The sequence below is a fragment of the Nyctereutes procyonoides genome, unplaced genomic scaffold (assembly GCF_905146905.1).
Source record: "Nyctereutes procyonoides isolate TBG_1078 unplaced genomic scaffold, NYPRO_anot_genome, whole genome shotgun sequence".
In the NCBI taxonomy this organism is placed as follows: Eukaryota; Metazoa; Chordata; class Mammalia; order Carnivora; family Canidae; genus Nyctereutes; species Nyctereutes procyonoides.
The window spans coordinates 28,580,198-28,600,531 of record NW_026575126.1 but is presented as its reverse complement, the minus strand read 5'-3'; the positions used below and the strand labels follow the sequence as shown (position 1 = coordinate 28,600,531).

The 20,334-nt window shown below is 38.6% G+C and overlaps 1 protein-coding gene across 1 annotated transcript in view; it reads right to left on the bottom strand.

The window, feature by feature from the left end:
• SLC30A7 (solute carrier family 30 member 7) overlaps window positions 1–20,334 on the bottom strand; it is a 94,130-nt gene that overhangs the window by 7,951 nt on the left and 65,845 nt on the right. Inside the window, exons 9-10 of the mRNA XM_055340193.1 lie at window positions 13,279–13,369; window positions 7,598–7,747 (exon numbers count right to left, since the gene is read on the bottom strand). Of these exons, the coding sequence (XP_055196168.1) occupies window positions 7,598–7,747; window positions 13,279–13,369 (241 nt within the window). The remainder of the gene's footprint in view (window positions 1–7,597; window positions 7,748–13,278; window positions 13,370–20,334) is intronic.

Sequence of the window (20,334 nt, the reverse complement as noted above, 5' to 3'; positions counted from 1 at the left end):
TTATATCTTCTACAGTTCCATCCTTTATGTTATAATTTAAAGACCTTTTATTCTCTCACCACCCAACCTATTAAGAAAAACTTGCTTGCCTTACTTTCAAATAGCACAATCCCAGAATCTGACCACATTACATCACTTCCATTGCTGTGTTCAGTGTGGCTCACCCATTATATAATGTAATCTCTACAAAAAAAAAAAAAAAAAAAAAGGATTTTGTCTTTTTTTCATTGCTGACTCCTAGCATCTCAAATAGTGCCTGGCACATAATAAGTGATCAATAAATGTTGTTTATTGGATGAACAGAAATTCTACTAAATTCCTTCTTTCAAATAAAAATCACTTTTTAAAATTAAAAATTAAAGCATACAGTAGCTATAATAAGCTTTTTCTTTTCAGTACCATAGAATGAAAGGTAAATTAGAATATTAATGGAAAGGGAAAAAAAACCAGAGTGGGGAATAAAAATCTATCAACACTACTTCTTTTTTATCCTAGCATAAATGGATGGGCTCTGTACAACACTAATGAATGTGTTGAGAAGAGCAGAGAATATTCAAATGGAATAAAAAGCTGGTTAGACCCTAGAAGGTCACTAACATAGAAAACATTTTAGCTTTCTTTCCTTATTAAAAAAATAAGAAAATAAAATTTAAAAATCCTTGCTGTGGTCAAGTTAAAGTTGTTACTCAAAATTATTTGTTCTTCAAATTTATGGAAACTAACTTAATAGCAGCCTTTCCTTGAAGAGGCTTATGGCAGGAAAAAAAGAGCTTAATATCTGTATGATTTTTGAGCTAAGATTTAAAACCAAACCTTAGTTTTTCTCATTTTAAAAGCATTGAAAGATACCAAGTCTACTTATTTCACAAAACTGTTATATGTTTATCCAAAATTTGACAAGTATTTAATAAACCCATGTTACATCTCAGGCACCACTGTAAGGACTATATGTGAATATATGAGAAAGGATCTCATATGCTATAAAAGGCTATTAAAAATTATTATGATTCATCCTAAGTCTATTTGATTTTGCAGATGGTCTCCAAAATAACTAAGGAACTCTTCTTTGAAATTCTTGTGTATCTAACTCTAAGGAAAAAAGAAAAAAACAAAAAACAGCTACTGCCCAAATAAATTGGCTTAATTCCTTTTCTCTCTTAACAAAATTGTTGATGAAAGTAAAATGGTCAAAATAAGTTGGGCTCCTATTACTGTGCCTGCCGTTCCCTCACAGCCCCCCTCAATACAATGAAGATGATAATAAGAAATGAGGTTAGCCCAAGGCAATAAAAAAGAGGAAAAACAAAGAGGCTAGGTAAATTGTTCTTTGCATAATCATGAGTTAATTACTCAAGCTTATATCTTTCCCTTGAGGGGCTACCGCTTTACATAAAAGCTCAGTCTGACAGAAAAAGTCATTTTGCTTCAGCCAGCTGTCCTGAGGGGGATGGCTTCAAGTTTTCCAGCTTCCCATGTTCCTTTCTCAATGTCCTTCAAAGCAGAGAGAGAAGCAGAATTTCCAAAGAATCCCATAGTGAGTCACCTCCTCCCTGAGTGCAAACTAGGTTTTCTATACAGTTTATCCAGACCATAAATACGAGACAACTACTTCAGCAGATCCGAACAGGTCTTGGTTGCGTCAAACTTGGTACCACTGGGTACCACTGGGACGGCCCCAGGAGTCAGAGCCTAGCCCGGTCTTTAAAAGCCCTTTCTTTAAAAAGTGAAAACCATATCATCTTCATTGTGTCTTAGGCCAGGAGAGTAATGTAAACCATAATTCAGGCAACACTTTTTAAAATCGTTAAGACTATAATTTTTTAAAGGTTTTGTTTATTTGATTTTATTTGAGAGAGACAGAAAGAGAGCAAGCAGAGGCAGAGGGAGAAGGCGAAGCAGGTTCCCTGCTCAGCTCAATGTGGGGCTCGATTTTAGGACCCCGAGGTCATGACCTGAGCTGAAGGCTGACGCCTAAACCCGCTGAGCCATCCAGGTGCCCCAAGCCTGTTCTTTTAAACACACGGGCTCCTAAGAAAATAAATATTAACTTGGTGCCCTAAGCTTATAAATATTCAATTCAGTGCTGTGGAAAGGAAAACAAATCAGAAGCAAAAGAAAAAAAAAGAAAGGAAAAAGAAAAATACACAAGAATACGGCTGTAGAAAATTACTGGTTTATACTAACAATTCCACAGAAACGTTCTACTTTAGTTTCTGACCGAGCATGTAACATTAATCTTTACGCTTTTAAAATGAGGTCCTGAAAATTGCCTTAGTCTTCCGTGTGAAACCTAAACCATCTCGGAATTAGTGAAACGGTGAGTGAATGTGACAAAATTACACGTTGCGAGCAGCAGCTTGGGCCCGGCTTCCTTCCGTGACCCGCGAACAGCAGCACCTGTCGGGACGAGGCGCGGGTGAGGCGCGGGGCAGCGGTTACAGCGCTGGGGGGGGGGGGCTCCCCGAGGGCCCAGCTGAACCCCCCCCCCCCCCCGCCTCTATCAACCTACCAGCCCGACCAGCGAGGGTTCGAGGCTCGGATTAATACAAACCACAAGCCCAGGGCCTTGCTGGCCTCCCCCCCAAGCTGTTCGCGCCGCCTCCTCGGGAGGTTGGGTTCTGGCAGACCCAGGGTGAAGGGGATGGGGGAGGGGGAGGGAGAGGAGAAGGTAACGGAAGGGGGAGGGGAGGGAGGGGAGGGAAGGGGGAATGGAAGGGAACGGAAGGGGGAGGGGGAAGGGAGGGGAAAGGGGAGGAAGGGGGAGGGGAGGAAGGGGGAGGGGAGGAGGGGGGAGGGGAAGGGACTTGGAACGGGGAGGGGAGGGAAGGAAAACGGGAGGGGGAGGGGAGGGGGGAAACGGGAGGAGAGGGGGGAGGGGAGGGCTGGCAGGCGGACGCTTACCCTGCCACTTAGGAAAGATGACGACCTTCCACAGCCCGGAAAGCCGCGAGCGTGGCGGCAGCTTCTCCCACCCGCTGCCCAAGCTCCGGCGGCAGGAAGGGATCAGCAGCTTGGAGGACGGGGAGGTTCCTGAAACTTGGGGAACTCCTATTTGGGCATGTGAGGAGGCTTTCTGGTTCCTTCCTGGGTATCAGGGTGAATTCTATTTTGAGGCTAGTGGATAGGCCACAAAAAGCTGCAGCAGGAAGCTGGGGGCTCAGGATTTATAATATGCAAAACAAATAGGCAGGAGAGGAGAAGAGATGAAAGAAACCAAGACCGAAGTCCTATCAGGGAGTAAATAGCATGACTTAGGCTGGATTGTCTTCTCTGCTTTGTGGAACTGAAGAGGGCAATGAAGCGGAAGTACATTCGAGATTTTTCTTCAAACAGTATTTCTAACAAAACAGTATATTAAAAAAATTAACAGATGATATCAGCAAGTTTGAGAGACCCATAAAAGGTTAAATTGCCATCTTAATCCAGTATCCTACTTTCTCTTCCTGTTCATAGACTAAATATAAAAGATAAGTTTTGTATTTCATCAATTCCCAACCAAGAACTCATTTTTAAAAGTTAGTGAGGGGAGAATGGGAGAGAGAACTTTTTCTATGCCAAAAGAAAACCCTGTAGTTTAAAAATTGGATTATCCCTTACCTAATAACCCCGAAGGAATCTAAATTCACCAATTCACTTGTTTTACTCTATTCATGCACACACAGCCTTAGCTGGCCATTAAAGGCTGATACCATAGAAAATGAGAATAAAACGGACAGTTCTAAAATAGTCCTGAAGCTTACAGTTTTATCAACAGAATACAAACTTGAAATTCTTAAGCCGAGGTTAGTCTTTTCAGTTTAAACTTATTTTCATATCTCTATTTGAACAAGAACAACTTTTTTTTTTTTTAAACATTAGTCATTTATCCATGAGAGACACACACAGAGAGAGGCAGAGACACAGGCAGAGGGAGAAGCAGGTTCCATGCAGGAAGCCCAATGTGGGACTCGATCCTGGGACCCCGGGATCACACCCTGAGCTAAAGGCTGATGCTCAACGCCTGAGCCACCCAAGCGTCCCAAGTACAACTTTTTAAACCAAAAACTATGACTTAAATTCTGATTTAAGCTCAGTTATAAGAAAGATACCTGAAAATGCCATAAAACCAAAAGGTAGAACTTGTTACTGAGTAAATCCTCTTTGGGTCCTTCGAACTTCATTCCTGCATAGGTCAGAACTGAAACCATGATCCCTGAGCAGCTGTAAAATCATTAACAGGGGTCGCCTAGTGGCTCAGTGTCTGCCTTCAGCTCAGGGCATGGTCCCAGAGACCCGGGATTCAGTCCTACGTTGGGCTCCACTGGAGCAGCCTGCTTCTCCCTCTATGTCTCTGTGTCTCTCTCTGTGTCTCTCATGAATAAACAAATAAAATCTTTTAAAAAAATCATTAATGGCACGGATTAAAAGTCATTAGGAGGATGATCCCCCCCCCCCCCGGAAAAAATTGGTTAACCCATCTTCACTGCCAGGCCCTCTGCTCTACAAGGAATGAAACAGAGCGGGCTTGACCTTGGCTGATGAGAAGGCTGAAAATATTTTTCAGGGCTTAAAAATTTCAAAACCCAAATACAGTTTCCAAAACCAAAGAAGCAGCTGAATAAACTTTCAGATCAGGCCATTTTAAAAGCCACGATGTCTAATGTTACCAGAAGAGCCTCCCCTCCACCTACTTCAGTTACAACTTCAGCAGTTCCTGAGCACAGACACGGCTGCTTGTGCATTTCTAAACTTAGACATAATGGAATTAGTTCTCAGAGGGAAAACCATGACTCAGTGCGCAAGCCTCAGAAAGAGTGACGGTGGCATGGCCTGGAGGTCAACAGAAGCTCACACTGGGAGGATGGAAGGACTCTGATAACTAGGAGACAAAGGTCAAGGAGAGAATGATGATGTAGAAATGACAGTGAAAAGTAAGGTTATTTGCAGCCACATTTTCTTCTTGCCTCTAAAACAGGAAGAAGGTATGAGAAGGCCGGAGACACACTGTGAAGCTCTTGCATGTGTTCCGAAGACATGGAAGTCATGCAGACTTAGCATGTCTGTTCAAGAAGAGACCCAGTTCCTTTTTTTAATTTTTTTATTTTATTGTATTTATTTATTCATGAGAGACACAGGGAGAGGCAGAGACACGGGCAAAGGGCGAAGCAGGCTCCATGCAGGGAGCCCGATGTGGGACTCCATCCTGGGTCTCCGGGATCACGCCCAGGGCTGAAGGTGGCGCTAAACCACTGAGCCCCAGCTCTTAAAATTCTGGAGTAAGTGGTACCAGTATACTGCTTTGTAGCAGCTAGTCTTGCTGTTGTCTACACACAAAATTATTTCATTACTTATTCCCAAAGGAACGTAACCATACCTTTCTCATTATTCGAGAAGAGAGATCATTTAATTTATGCTAAGATCCTGAATTTAAACAGCATATTAGGGACGCCTGGGTGGCTCAACGGTTTAGCGCCGCCTTCAGCCCAGGGCATGATCCTGGAGTCCCAGGATGAGGTCCCACATTGGGCTCCCAGCATGGAGTCAGCTTCTCCCTCTGCCTATGTCTATGCTTCTCTCTCTGTGTGTCTTTCATAAATAAATAAAACCTTTAAAAAATTAATAAACGCATATTATGTTCTGTTGTCCGTGTCTGAAAATATGGTGTGTCCTGTTTCTCTTCCTCTCATCCTTTCCCTCTCCTCTTGTCTACACGTCTGTCTCTGTCAAGCTCTCTATTTCTGTGTATCATTATGATCGGTTCATGCTGTGGCTAAAAAGACGAATGGGAACCCAACCATATTTTTCCATACTTAGCAGTAAAGATGGTATTGGCCAAATACAGTTTTAAGACTTTGTTTTTTCAACAAATCTACTATACATGCACATTTTTCTAAGCATTGGGAATGCAAAATGATGATGTTTGGAAGAAACCTGCAGATAAATATGTATATCACAAGATAAAGTAATGTGGTTTAGAGAGGTCTCTAGGCCTCAGAGAGAGAAAAACTGACTTGGACCTCTATGTTAGAGTAGGATCTTTGTCCCACACAGAAAAATAAATAATCTGGAGGGGTATGAAGTATATGGGAATGAACAGCAGGAGGCCTCAAGAGTTACTTGGGTCATGCTAAAAAGTTTGGGTTTTATCCTGGTGGCAATGAGGAGCCTCCAAAGTTTTAATTTTTTTTAACTTTTTTATTTTGAAAAAATAAAATCACCCATATTCACCAGTTGCTAATATTTTGCTACATTTCCTTTATTTCTCTGTAAGTGTATTTATTTGTAATCTTTTTACTCTGCTGAAATATTTGAAAATTAGACATACTGGTCCTTTACCACTAAATCCTTCAGCATGGATCTGCTAAGAATAGGAACATTCTTTGATAACCACAATCCATTATCATACCTACATGATTATTATGAACTATTACATAGTCCATATTCAAATTTCCCAATTACCCCCATAATTTCCTTTGTGCCTGGTTTTTTTTTTTCCAATCTAAGATTCGATCAAGGATAACACATTGAATTTAATTGTGAAGTCTTCTCTAATCTAGCATAATCCCCCACCGTTCCCCCCTGCCCCTTCATGACAATGATACTTGGTAAGAATCTAGGCTAACAGTCTTAGAGAAGTTTCTACAAGCTGGATTTGTCTGGTTGTTTGCTAGTGATTAGATTCACATTAACCATTTCTGGCAAAAGAACCACACACTTTCACTGCATCACATCAAGAGGCACACCCCAGTTTTTAAGCACAGATTTTTAAGGCATGGAAACAGTTCCTCCTTAGATCTGTGTGTTAGATAAGTTTGGCTAGATTTTTCGCCAAATATTTCTAGTAAACTAGAATGAAAAAAGAATTTGTATTCTCTCACTCTCTCCCTAGATGTTCTTGACATGATGTTCTTATTCTTCCAACAGATACAGGATAACATATATCCCTCTTAAATTGACTATCAGTCACATGACTATGTCAACTCATGACAGCATAAGCATCGAGTGAAAATAATTTGGCTGTAGGCATTCATTGAATAATTGATTCCAAATACAACAGCATATTAAGCTTTTATTTATTTATTTTTCCATATTAAGCTTTTAAATTACACAGAACTATGGCTTTGCTATCACACAAAAGACGTTAACATAGTCTATCTACTTTTAGCTAAAGCCACTGACAAGGCATTATTCTCATTCCAAAGGTTGTTTTAGTTCTTGGCTTTAAACAGTATTTAATATGTCTTATAAAGGATATACAGTAAAGGAGAATCTACTTTTTCTTAAAGGAATTCAAATCAGCATAATGAGAGAACAGGACTATCTTAAGAACTAAAATAAGAATTCCCAATTTTGACTGTATGGTTGAAAAAGGTACTTTTATGCTTTCCTCACAGCATTGTGCGTACAGATATATATATATATATATATATATATGCATATATATATTTTTAAAAATATGTATTTATAAAAAAATTTAAATATATTTATATATTTAATATGTTAAGTAGTAAATATTTGATAAGATAAATAAACATATTTATATATTTAATATGTTATGTAGTAAATATTTGATCAGATAAATTAAAAAATCCTTAAGAAGTTAATGAAAAAGTCATACCTGAGTAAAAATATTATGTGTTTGGCTTAAAATCCACCTGGCATCAGCATCAGGGGCTACTACTAATTTCAAGGTCCCAACGTAAACATCGGAACATAAGGTCCAGAAGTGCTGCTCTTGTAAACTGTAAACTCCTTGCAACTGCTGCACCTGAAACAGAAAAGGCAGATATGAACATTGCAATCAAATACAAGGGCCCCCTCATTTTATTATGTATGCTGTTTTATTATTATTATTATTATTCCATAGTTCGGTAAATTGCTATTTAGATTATTAACTATAATACTATTAAATTATTATGTAATATATCAGAAAATACAGATTCTATTCCCTAGTTCAAAGGAGGGGTCAGAGATTGCTTTAATTAATTAACAAATACTAATTGAGTACTTATTATGTGCCATGGCAGGTGTTTGTGAATAATCACAAAATTTGCAGGGTACAGCTGAGACAGCTCCTAGATGGAAATTTACATTTTCACGTACATTGATCAGAGAACATGTATAAACACAAAAGAGCTGAGAAACGAGAAGAATAACAACCCAGTAAACTCAGAGAAATAGGAAGGAAGGAAATAACAGAAATCAATGGTCCAGAGATTTAGAAACTATCAGAATTTACAGTATCAAAAAACTTGTTCTTTGGAAGATCAAGGAAGTAGAGAAGTCAGTGCTTCTCAAATGGAACATATTTTGAACAGGACGGTTCTTCCCTGTGTCAGAAACTACAGGACCCTCTGCATCCCCAAGCCCCCAAGGAGCTAAATGCCAACATACACCCTTCTCTGAATCAAGCAACAACAAAAAGAAGAGGGACATCTCTCAGTGTTTCCAGTGGTTCCTTACAGTTTCCATAACCGAAGGCTGACAACCACTGACAAGACAAATTCCAATGGAGGTTAAAAAACAAAAACAGAAAGCAGAATGAAAAAAGGAGAACGGCTACAAACAACGGATTTTAAAAACCATAAAAGGGAATATTATATGAATGTGTAGCTTGTGAATGAATATACAAAGTATCTCCACTAAAAGTGGAATCCAAACAAATTCTCACCGCCTCTACTGCTATCAGCCCAGCTGAAGGCAGCATTATCTCTCGTCTGGATTATTATAACAGAGCCAGTGTAATAATATTGTAGTGTAAACCCGGTGTGTCTCTGGTCTGGAACTTCTCCCATCTATTCTCCTCACAGTATCCCTGGTGCGATCCTGCTACTTTAGGTCAGATGCTGCCACTTGTCTGTTCAAAAATCCTCCAATGGCTTCCCACCTTACTCTGAATGAAAATCAAAGCGTGCACAACGACTTACATGGACCCGTTGTCACATGACTTGCTTGTTTTCTAATCACATGCTCTCCTACTCCGCGTCCCCTTGCTCCTTCTTCCTTAGCTAAACCAGCCTCCTCACCATTGGCTGAGAAGTCTGGCACACTCGTGCCTCGGAGCACTTGCCATTCCCTCTGCCTGAAGTGTCCTTCCTTCCAGATTTCTACTCAGTCCACTTTGTTTGGGTTTTTTACTTGGATGTCATCTTCTCAGTCAGTTACTGTAACTCTCGTACTCTTGGTATTCTCTTACTTTACTTAAAATAATGTTTTCACTTTTATGTTTCTCTGCTTTGTTTTGCTTTATGGAGCATAATCTCACACACTGCATTATTCATTTATCATTTAGATTTTTTATTGCCTGTCTCTCCAGCAGAACTTAAGCTTGATAAGGGCAGGGATTTATTTTTATTCTTTTTATGTTTTGTATCCTTAGCATCTAAAACTGTGCCTAACCCAAGTAAGTGCTTGGTAAATTGTGTGTATAATATATATACAATATACAGTATATATATAATACACACACGCACACACAAAACCCCACAATTTGAAAACCCAGACAAAATGGATAAGTTTCTGGAAATGTAGAAAATGCCATTACGAGAAAAAAATAGAAAATGTGAAAGACCATTAAAAATTGAAAAGGTAAAAAACCCCTGAAAAGGTAGAGGTTAATATACAAAATATAAAAAGAACTCACACAACTCAATAGTAAAAAACCAAACTATTTGATTGAAAAATGGACAGAGGATCAGAATAGACATTTTTTCCAGAGGAGATATACAGATAGCCAACAGTGAAAGGTGCTCAACTCACTAATCATCAGGGAAATGCAAGTCAAAAACCACAATGAAATACCACCTCACACCTGTTAGAATACCTATTAACAAAAAGATGAGATCTTTTCAATTCTGAGATTCTCTAATTTTTAAGCAGCCTATTTGGGATGTTAATTAAAAAGTTGAACTGAGATCTAACAAACATATTCATTTTTATCAGAATTTGATGAATATAGGCATTATTTTCTATAAACTCCTAAGCAGTTGGTAGGAAATTTGAGACAACACCCACTGTGCCCTTTTTAAAATGCTTTTACTGGGAAAAGGTCAAGGTGGACTTCTTCTCTTTCAGGACTCTGATGACATAGTGGCTTGAACCTGCTATCACCCTACATTTTTCTGAATGGCATCCTCATGGGATGGTCTCTGTGAATGAAACAACCAACTAAATATAAATAGAGCTCTTCTGCCTCTAAGAATGCAAGTCCTCTTGTAGTTAAGACTAAGCAATGTTCCTATACAAACTGGCTTTAACTCTCCTCAAGTTAAAAAATAGGGGAAAGCATAGTTATAGAAGCTTTTCCTATTCTGACAGTGGGTAAAATAGAAAGGGCATGAGCTTCCGAATTAGATGGATATGGACTGGAATCCTGGTTCAGCACTAGCATTTGTTTGCTTTTTTTTTTTTTTTTAAGATTTTATTTATTCATTCATGAGAGACAGAGAGAGAGAGAGGCAGAGACACAGGCAGAGGAAGAAGCAGGCTTCATGCAGGGAGCCCGACGTGGGACTCGATCCTGGGACTCCAGGATCACGCCCCAGGGCCAAAGGCAGGCACTAAACCGCTGAGCCACCCGGGCTGCCCAGCCACTAGCATTTGTGACTTTGCATGAGTTACTTAAATTCTCTAAACCTCAATTTTACTATAGAAAGAAAAATAAAACTTAGCCTGTGTGGATGTAATGAAGACCAGAAATGATATACACAAAACAATTAGTACAGGGAGCAGCTTATAGTAAGCATCCATAAACTGCCCCTTTCTCTTCCACAGTTATGATGACTACCCTACCTTAAAATCATAACCCAAATGTCAAATGGGCAACAATTCAGTTTCCCTATCTCAAAAAAACCCCTTTTACACCTTCTCCTTTTTCCTCTGGCATTCTAATCTTTTTGATTACACTCCCTTATAAATGATAAAACAGAAGTACATAAAAAAAAAATCCCTTATCCTGTACCACCAAATCCACCAGTTGATCCTCAAATATGTCAGCACTTTCTGCCTCTCTTCCAGGGATATGCCATCCCTGGCTCCCATCTACACTGAATAGTTCTCACAGTGCTTTTGGTTCTATCTTTTTTTTTTTAAGAGAGTGAGTGAGAGAGCATGTAAGTGGGGAGGGAAGGCAGGAAGGAGGGGCAGAGAGGGAATCTGAAAGGCTCTGTACCTACTCGGAGTTTAAACAGCCCGCCACCCTGAGATCATGACCTGAGCTGAAATGAAGAGTTGGCTGCTTAACTGACTGAGCTATCCAGGTACCCATGGTTCAATCCTTTTTCATCTTCTCAAGAGCTTCATTCTTGGCAAACTTTACTAACGTATCATCAATTTCTTTCTCTAGGATGGCCCTTTCCTATCAATAACAAACATGCTCCAGAACTGCACTGTGTAATATGGAAACCACCAGACACATATGGCTGTTTAAATAATTTATGAGAATTAAAATACATTAAAAAATCAGTTGTGCTAGCCTTACATCAGGTGCTCAACAGCCACATTTTGCTTGTGATTTTCATACTGGGCAGTGTAGAGTATACAGTATTTCTGTTATTGGGGAAAGTTCTATGGGATAGCACTACTCTAGAATCTCCTATTTTAAAAACAAACAGCCACTGCTCTGATACTACGTCCATACTCAGGCTGCCAACTCACTTATTTGCTTCCTTTAACAACAACACTTCTTAAAAGAGTTGTCTGTAGTTACCATTCATTTTCTCCTTAAGCTACTCAAATCATGCTCTCCTCTCCAAACTCCTCTGAAACTGGTCTCATCAAGGTCATTAGCTGAGTTCACGAAGTCGGTTGATGATTACTCTCCATTCCTACCTTGCTTGCTCTACAGAAAGTGGACTACTGCTTCCTTCCTCAGCTCTGAGAGACTCCGCTCTTCTGGTTTTCCAGCTCCCTTCCTAGCCACTCCTTTTCCTGCCTTTCCACCACCTGTGCTGTAAACCTGGAGCTGAAAGGAGAGCTAAAAAGAAGATAGCTTAATTCTCCCAAGGGAATCTCACATAATCCTCATATTTTAAAAATTATTCACTTATTGATGCTTCAAAACTCTTCCTAGTATTAATCTGTCTCTAAAACACCGGATTCGTATATCCCACTACTTCACTGACATTTTCCCTGGGAATATAGCAGGCATTTCAATTTTAACATATCCAGAATAGAACTCTTGATTTGAGGGGATTTTCCATCCTCAAACCTGCATCAACACAACCTTAACCCTAGCAAATGGTACCAGCATCTACCTAGTTGACAGTCAACACTTTTTCTCCCCTCCATTAATATAATCCATCTCTAAAAATTTATCCCAGATGTGTCCTTACCTCCATATTCACTACTCCCTCTGTAGTCCTAACCACCATTTCTCCCCACTTAGATGACAAGAGCTTTATAACTGATTTTCTTTGCTTTCATTCTCTCTAGAATTTGTTCTCCAGTAGCAAGCAGAATAATCTTTTAAAAACATTAGTTTTATGACACTCTCCCTGCCTAAAAGCTTTCTAGTACTTCCCACTGGATTAAAATTAAATCTAAACCTCCTAGTAAGACCACAACCTCTGTACGATCTGGCCCCATTCTTTCCAGCCACTCATCCCTTTATTGATAATCCTTTAGCCACAGTGGCTTTTTCTTCTGTTCTTCACAACTCTAAATGAGTTCCAGCTGTAGAACTTCTGCATTAGCATAAAGTGTTCCTTTGCCTGAAAACACTGTTCTCCAGGATTTTCGTAAGGCTGGCTCCTTCTTGTCATCAAGGTTTCAGTTTTCTTTAATATGACTTCCTGAGTGAATCTAAGGTAATCATCCATGTCTACCATATGACTTTGTTTTATTTCAGTTACAGTAACTATCATGGATATTTTCTTATTTATCAATTTATTGCTTAGTGCCTGTTTTTCCCCACTAGATCGTAAACACTGACACAGACACACCGTCTGTCTTGCTTATCCTTCCTTATACCCTTAGTACCTTATTAGGATATCTGAGACGAAGTAGGAACTCAAAAAAATATGTTGAATAAATACTTATACCATCTGGAATTTGTATCTATATTTTAAAAGAACTGTTCAAATTCTAAGTGAGGACAATTTCTACCACATTTTCTTTAGTAAAGCTCAATATTTTCCAATGATTTTATTCTGGTTTGTATAAATGGCACTCATGGTTAGTATTCAATCTTGGAAGAAATACTAAATTATACACATATGCTACCCATATTTGTAAAAGTTAAAAACCCTAAGAGCCTGGAAACAACATAAAATCTAATGGTTTGGAAGCTCTGAAACTTACCCTCTGATAGCACTGAGGCAGAGTATTTTCCAACAATGGAGGAGTTCTCTGCATTAATATTCCAACAGACTCTCTTAAAAGAGGAATAACACTAAAGAAAAGAAAGAAAAAATTTATTAAAGCTACATTCTGACAATCCTATTCTGCAAGAAAGTAATAATGTAACTCTCTATATTAGAATATAACAAGATTTATCAGAACAGTATGAGGAAAAAGCAGATAGTCTTTCTAAATTTTTCATGTGATCACTAAGTTTTTTCTTAAATAAAAGAGCCAGATAAAATGCATCAATGTATAAAACACGAAACCATATTACTGAATAGTATTGGAACATCTAAAAATCTAAACATAGCAGTTACTCAACTGCTATCTAAAATATGGCTTCAATTGGCCAGAATCTTCCACAGTAATCCATAAGGCATATCATGGCTGACTGGTCCTTAATGTTTATCAAATATTTACATGTATGTAACTGAATAGCATGTAAAGGAATACACAAAAAAATTAATATGGTACATCAATCCATTCATCTAATATTTTTACAACTCAATTATATATCAGTCTTTTTTTAATTAAAAAATTTTTTTAAAGATTTTGTTTATTCATTCATGAGAGACACACACAGAGAAAAAGAGGCCAGACAGAGGCAGAGAGAGAAGCAGGCTCCCCGTTAGGAGCCCAGTGTGGGACTTGATCCTGGATCCCAGGATCTTACCCTGAGCTGAAGGCGGACACTCAGCTGCTGAGCCACCCAGGTATCCCTTATTTTTCTTTAATTTTTAAAAATTTATATCAGTCTTCTTTCATGATTTAAAAAATACATGGGCAGCCCGGGTGGCTCAGGGGTTTAGCGCCACCTTCAGCCCAGGGCCTGATCCTGGAGACCCGGGATCTAGTCCCATGTCGTGCTCCCTGCATGGAGCCTGCTTCTCCCTCTGTCTGTGTCCCTGCCCACCCCCCCGCCCCCTCTGTGTCTGTAATGAATAAATAAAATATTTTAAAAAAATAAAAAATACAGAAGCCTGGATATAACCACAGATCTAAGTGTATCAACACCTTTAGTGATAGGGCCCAAATGTCTGTATTGATGCAGCTAGTCTTCCAGCAGTATGTGGAAATTACTGCTTTAAGCTATTTGGATAAATGTACAGAAACAATTAACAGTATAATGATGAGAGTGACTCTAATGCAATAGTTCTCTTAGTATCTAGACATCAAATTCACCTTACTCTTATTTGTTTTCATTTCTGACATATTAGATCAGAATCTTTCAGAGAAGGTCAAGGCATCTGGTTTTAAAAAGCTCTCCACATGATTCCAGTGAGTCAGGGTGGCAAGGCACTGCTCTACCCATACTGAGAGAAAGGTCAGACATAGCTTCCTTAACGTAATAGCTTAAGCTAGTGTTCTCTTTTACACTTGGAGAATCTCAAAATTTCCAAAGTAAAACCCCTCCTAGTTACAGCTGTAGGAGATGGATATAAAAGGAACATATATACATTTCAAGAAAGGCAGAAGTTAAAATGTACCACACAAATTAGTAATATTTCTTTTTTAAGAAATTGTTATTTAAGTAACCACTACACCTAATATGGGGCTCGAACTCAGGACCCCTAGATCAAAGTCATATATTCCTGTGACTGAGCCAGCCAGGTACTCCCAAACTTAGTGATATTTCTGACAGGTGGAAAGGAAAAGAAGACATTAAAAGAACGAAGACAATGAGAACAGAGACAGTGTTCGTCTTGTTCACAATTATATTCCCAAGGAAGCCAAGTAAAGTTCTGGGCAGAAAGTGGGCCCACAATAAATACCTGTTGGTTAAATCAATGATAGGTATATAAATATTAGATGCTTGAGAAATCTAGACTGAAGATAGGCAATGGCTACAGGGAAACAATTACAAGTCCACTCCCACACTTTCTGTGCACAGTGATAAGTACTTGGATAATGAGTAAGACAGGAACAGAAACAACTAGGAAAATCAAACAGATACTGAGAGAAATAACTGGTGTCTCACTGGATATAGTGAAGAAATAGTGAAGCAGGCAGGGATGCCTGAGTGGTTCAGCGGTTGAGCATCTACCTTTGGCTGAGGGTGCGATCCCAGTCTGGGGATTGAGTCACACATTGGGCTCCCTGTAAAGAGCCTGCTTCTCCCTCTGTCTATCTCTCTTCCTCTCTCTCTGTCTCTCATCAACAAATAAATAAATAAAATCTTAAAAAAAAAAAGAAAAGAAATAGTGAAGCAATATCAAGAGACAAAATCCGAAAGACAAGAAGTGTGGAGGGAATGGCAGTAGTGAAGATGAAAAACTCAATGCAGATAGGTTAAGTCACATTCAAAATGAAAACATTCTTTAGTCAGATTAAGAGCTAAGAATCATTAGATGCCACCCTTCAATCCTCCTTCTCCCTTAAAACTCCCATGCTCTAAATCACCAAGTTCTCATGATGTAACATCCTAAATACTTCCTGACTCCATTCCCTCCCCTTCATTCTACTACACGTCTACAATAATCTCATCTTCACTTGGGTTATTATAATAGCCTCCCAAGTGGGCCATTTTTGCCTCTAGTCTTATTTCAAGTCCACTGTGATCGGCAGCTTCAAAGATGGATCCCAATGGCCCATGCCTCCCTAGTACTCATGTTCATGTGTAATCCTCTACTCTTGAGTGTGGACTGGACCTTGCACTTGCTGCTAATGAAAAAAGTACAGCAAAAGTGACAAGATGACACTTCTAAAATCAGATTAAAAGACTCTGCCGCCTTCCATCTTGTTCACTCTTTTCACTCTTGGCTGTCATGCTCTGAGCTATTCTACAGAGAGGCCCAAGTGACAAGGCACTGCAGGATGCCTCTGGAGAGGAATGGAGAGCCTCAGTCCAATAGCACAAAAGGAACTCAATACTTTCAACAACCACTTCAGTGAGCTTAGAAGTGGATTCTCTCCCAGATGAACCTTGGAATGATTGTAGCCCTGGCTGCCACCTTATGAATGACCCTGAGCCAGAGAGCCTTGTTGGCTATGAGCAGGTTCCTGAGCCAAGATAAACTATAAGATAACGCCTGTTATTTTGGCTACTAGGTTTTTGTATAATTTGTTATGTATCCTTAGATAACGACTACAACCATTCTTTATAATCCCTTCCCCATTAAAAGAATCCCATAAAAGCTCCTCAATACCTTGGGGATTAAATGTAAACTCTTTAAAATGGCTGCCTCGCCTAGCTAGCTGCCCTTCCTATCAATTCTCGCTTCACATTTAAAGCCCCCCCCCCTTTTTTTAAAGATTAAAAAAAGATTATTTGAGAGAGAGACAGCAAGCAAGAGCACAAGCAGTGGGTAGGTTCAGAGGAAGAAGGAAAAGCAGACTCTCCACTGACCAGGGAGCCTGATGTGGGGCTCAATCCCAGAATCCTGGGATCATGACCTGAGCTGAAGGCAGACGCTTTACCAATGAAGCTACCCAGGAGTCCCATATTTTAAGCCCTCTAAACAAACACATTTGCACTTTACTTTTGGCTGTTCCTTCTTTTTATGCTTTGTTCATGCTGTCAGCTCTGCCTAGAATGTTCCTAAACTGCCCTACTCTGGCTTCTATTCTTTTTTTAAAGTCTCAAGTGTCACCCCTTCTAGGATATATTTCCTGATCCCAAACTGCTCTCCAAACTTTATGAAATGTCCTCTCTGTGCTCCTAAAAAAAAAAAGTTCTGATGCCTAAGGTAATGTTAGAGGGAAAAAAAATGAGGAAATGGATAGAAACTGGAAGCGGGATTAAGGATTTGACAGTAAAAGAATATCAGTTATTCCTTCATCTGACCTGAAGAGCTGCGTTTGTTCCTATCTATTGGTATTATACAGGTAAGGATGCCCTGGGTTTATAAAAAAGACAAAGAAAAACATGATGGTAGTTTCACAACATACAATTCAACCATTATGACATTTTTCTTTCCTCTCTCCATCATTTCTCAGGAAAAAGGAAGGGATCAGTCATGGAATGTTTTTATATCTAACTTACAATTTTTATGTTTTCCTACTTTCCTTACTGTACTTTTTAGAAAGTGAAGCACCAAAATGGTCCTCCTAGAATAAGAAAAAAGTTTGAGAAAATAGAGGGGTTTTTATGACTGTCTAGGAGGCATATAGAAAAATTAAACTATTCTGATAATTTCCTCTTCAATCTTTATCCCAAGGAACTGCTAATGATGCCGGAAGATATCTGAGGTGCAAAATACACTCAAATAGAAAACATGATACTTGGGTTCTAATTCTGCCATTAAATAACTGGACAAATTGCACAGCCTTCTAGAGCGTCAGTTTTCTCATCTGTAAAACAAGGAAGTGGATTAAATAGGCAATTTCTTCCATCTTCATTTTTCATTTGATAAGAAAAAAATGGTCAAACTACAAGGAATACTAGTGCAAGAATATATGTAGAAATGAAAGAAAAGGTTACTTTATATATCAAAAAAGGGTATCATAACTTTTGTAATACCTAATATTTTAGAATACCTAGGTACAGTCTAATTTTTCTAACTTTTGGGTGAGCTAAAACACAATAAAGAGATGTCCAAGTTTTAATAATCCTTGAAGAGATCAACCTTCAAACCTTAAGGACATTCTCCTAATAGTCTCTTAAGTCATCCAGAACCATCTATAAATTTATTCAAACCTTTTTTTTTCTCCTAAGATTTTATTCATTCATGAGAGACACAGAGAGAAAGAGAGAGGCACAGACACAGGCAGAGGGAGAAGCAGGCTCCATGTAGGGAGCCTGACGTGGGACTTGATCCCAGGTCTCAATCCTGGGATTACACCCTGGGCTGAAGGCAGCGCTAAACCACTGGGCCACCCAGGCTGCCCTTATCCAAACCTTTGTTCAAATTTTTATGTCTATATTCTGTGTATGTTGCCTCCCGAGCCAGATACTCCCTGACACCACATCTGTTTAAAATGGAAGGAAAGAAGGAAGGAAACAAGGAAGAAGGAAGGAAGGAAGCAAGCAAGCTATATTTTCCCTTTTCTCATAAAATTTATTTTCACATGTGAACCTTAGTTTGAAGATTCTAGAACTGGTGAAGTTCCATGATCACAGATAACAAACTGTTAAAATTAATAGGGAATTTAGAGATCATTCATTTTAACACTCAGTTCAAGAATCGTAATGCATAATCCTGGTTGGCTCAGTTGGTTAAAGTCTCCAACTCTTGATTTTGGCTCAGGTCATGATCTCAGGGTCATGAAATCAAGTCAGTCTGGGGCTCTACACTCAGCAAGTACAAGGAGTCTGCTTAAGATTTTTCCCTCTGCCCCCTCCCCCCTGCTCAAGCTTTTGTGTGTGTGCTCTCTCTCAAAAACAAAACAAAAAAGAATCATAATGCAAATAAACATTTTAATAAAGTTAATTTTAAAATAACTGAATAAAAGATATCATAACTGATATAAGGAAATAATTAGAATAGTCTATAAACCGCTGGGCCACCAAGACTGCCCCTTTTCTTCTTTTTTTTTTTAAAGAGTAGGATTTTAATAAAATGTTTACATTCAACAGCAGCAAGCATTTCATGAAAGCACACTGATGTGTCACACTAATTCTGTCTAATTTTGTCTTCTGAAATTATGTAAGGATTTCAGTTATAACGATACTGTGGTCATGAAACTGTGGTGGAAGGAGAAAGGTGCTTGCTAAGTCTCATGGTGATACGCAATTTAGAACCAAGGTCAATTTCTATAACAATTTCAAAGATCATAAAAATGTAAAAGAAACCTGCAGAAACTTTATTTTTGCCTTTTAAAATTGTGTTTAGCTCAGGAGTTTGTGTCCATATTTTTCTGATTAACTATCGTAATGGGAAATCATAAAACAGATTTGAGCATGGATCTATCTACCCATAATGAAAGGATATGGGGAAAAAGACAAGCTTAGCAAATTCCTGACTGAGCTAACACTTAGAGCTGCATCCAAACCCAAAAAGTAAGCATTTGGAAACAATTAGAGGTTCGCTTCTGGTTGACTAACTCAATTCTAACGTTAACAATGAAACACCATTTTCCTAGCATATATAAAAGACATGAGTCATTAGGTATATGAGTTTACCAGTAAAACAGGGTAATGGTTTTATTCTTCAAAAGCTGAAGGTAAATCAAATTTATAATCATACAGTCATAAACATAAACTTAATGTAGGCTTAAATGCTAACAGATTAAATAAGCAGTAGTTATTACTTTTTATTGCCAGTAACTTTGCAAATGAAACTATATTCAAATTTCACTTTAGAAGTAGTTTTTAGTGAAAGTCTCATCATTTCAACAGTAAATTATCTAGCAGTAATTATGAACAAGCCAAACAAAAGAAAAGGGCATACATATGAAAACTTTTGAAGAACACACTAGTGATAATTGTAATGCTTAGCAATAAAAAATTTCAGAGAGCTGAAACTACTACTTAGATCTGAGAATAAACATCTCTTATAATAATTAAAACATGATTACATTTTAAATTGGCTTATGGGCTCAGTCCTTCTCCATATTATTAGGGGTTCTTGCAATCTATGAACCTAGAAAAAGATAGTTGTACTTCTTAAAGAACCCATAAATTCAAAGGTCTGATATATGTCATATACTTGAAAATGTTCAGTGGACAAAAAGCCAAAGAAAAGTGACCCAAAGTTGAAATATACATTTAGACACAGTAGTCCAATGGCAAGCTATAAATATGCAGTCATATTTGCACAAATACAATTATTTCATAGCGATGAACAATTACCTATATTAACCCAGAATTTCTAGAATTATAATGCAGGGGCAACTGGGTCGCTCAGTCAGTTAAGGTCCTGACTCTTGATTTCAGCTCAGGTCATGATCTCAGAGTTATGAGACCAAGCCCAGCGTGGGGCTAATATAGAAGAGAACTCCAAACCACAGGGATTGTGGTTTACCTTATATTTATACTGAGTTTCAAAACCTATGTGTTTAAATCAATGCACATTTACAGAGTACCTACTTTTGCCAATAATGGTGATAATCAGATACCATAAAAATACCCCCAGA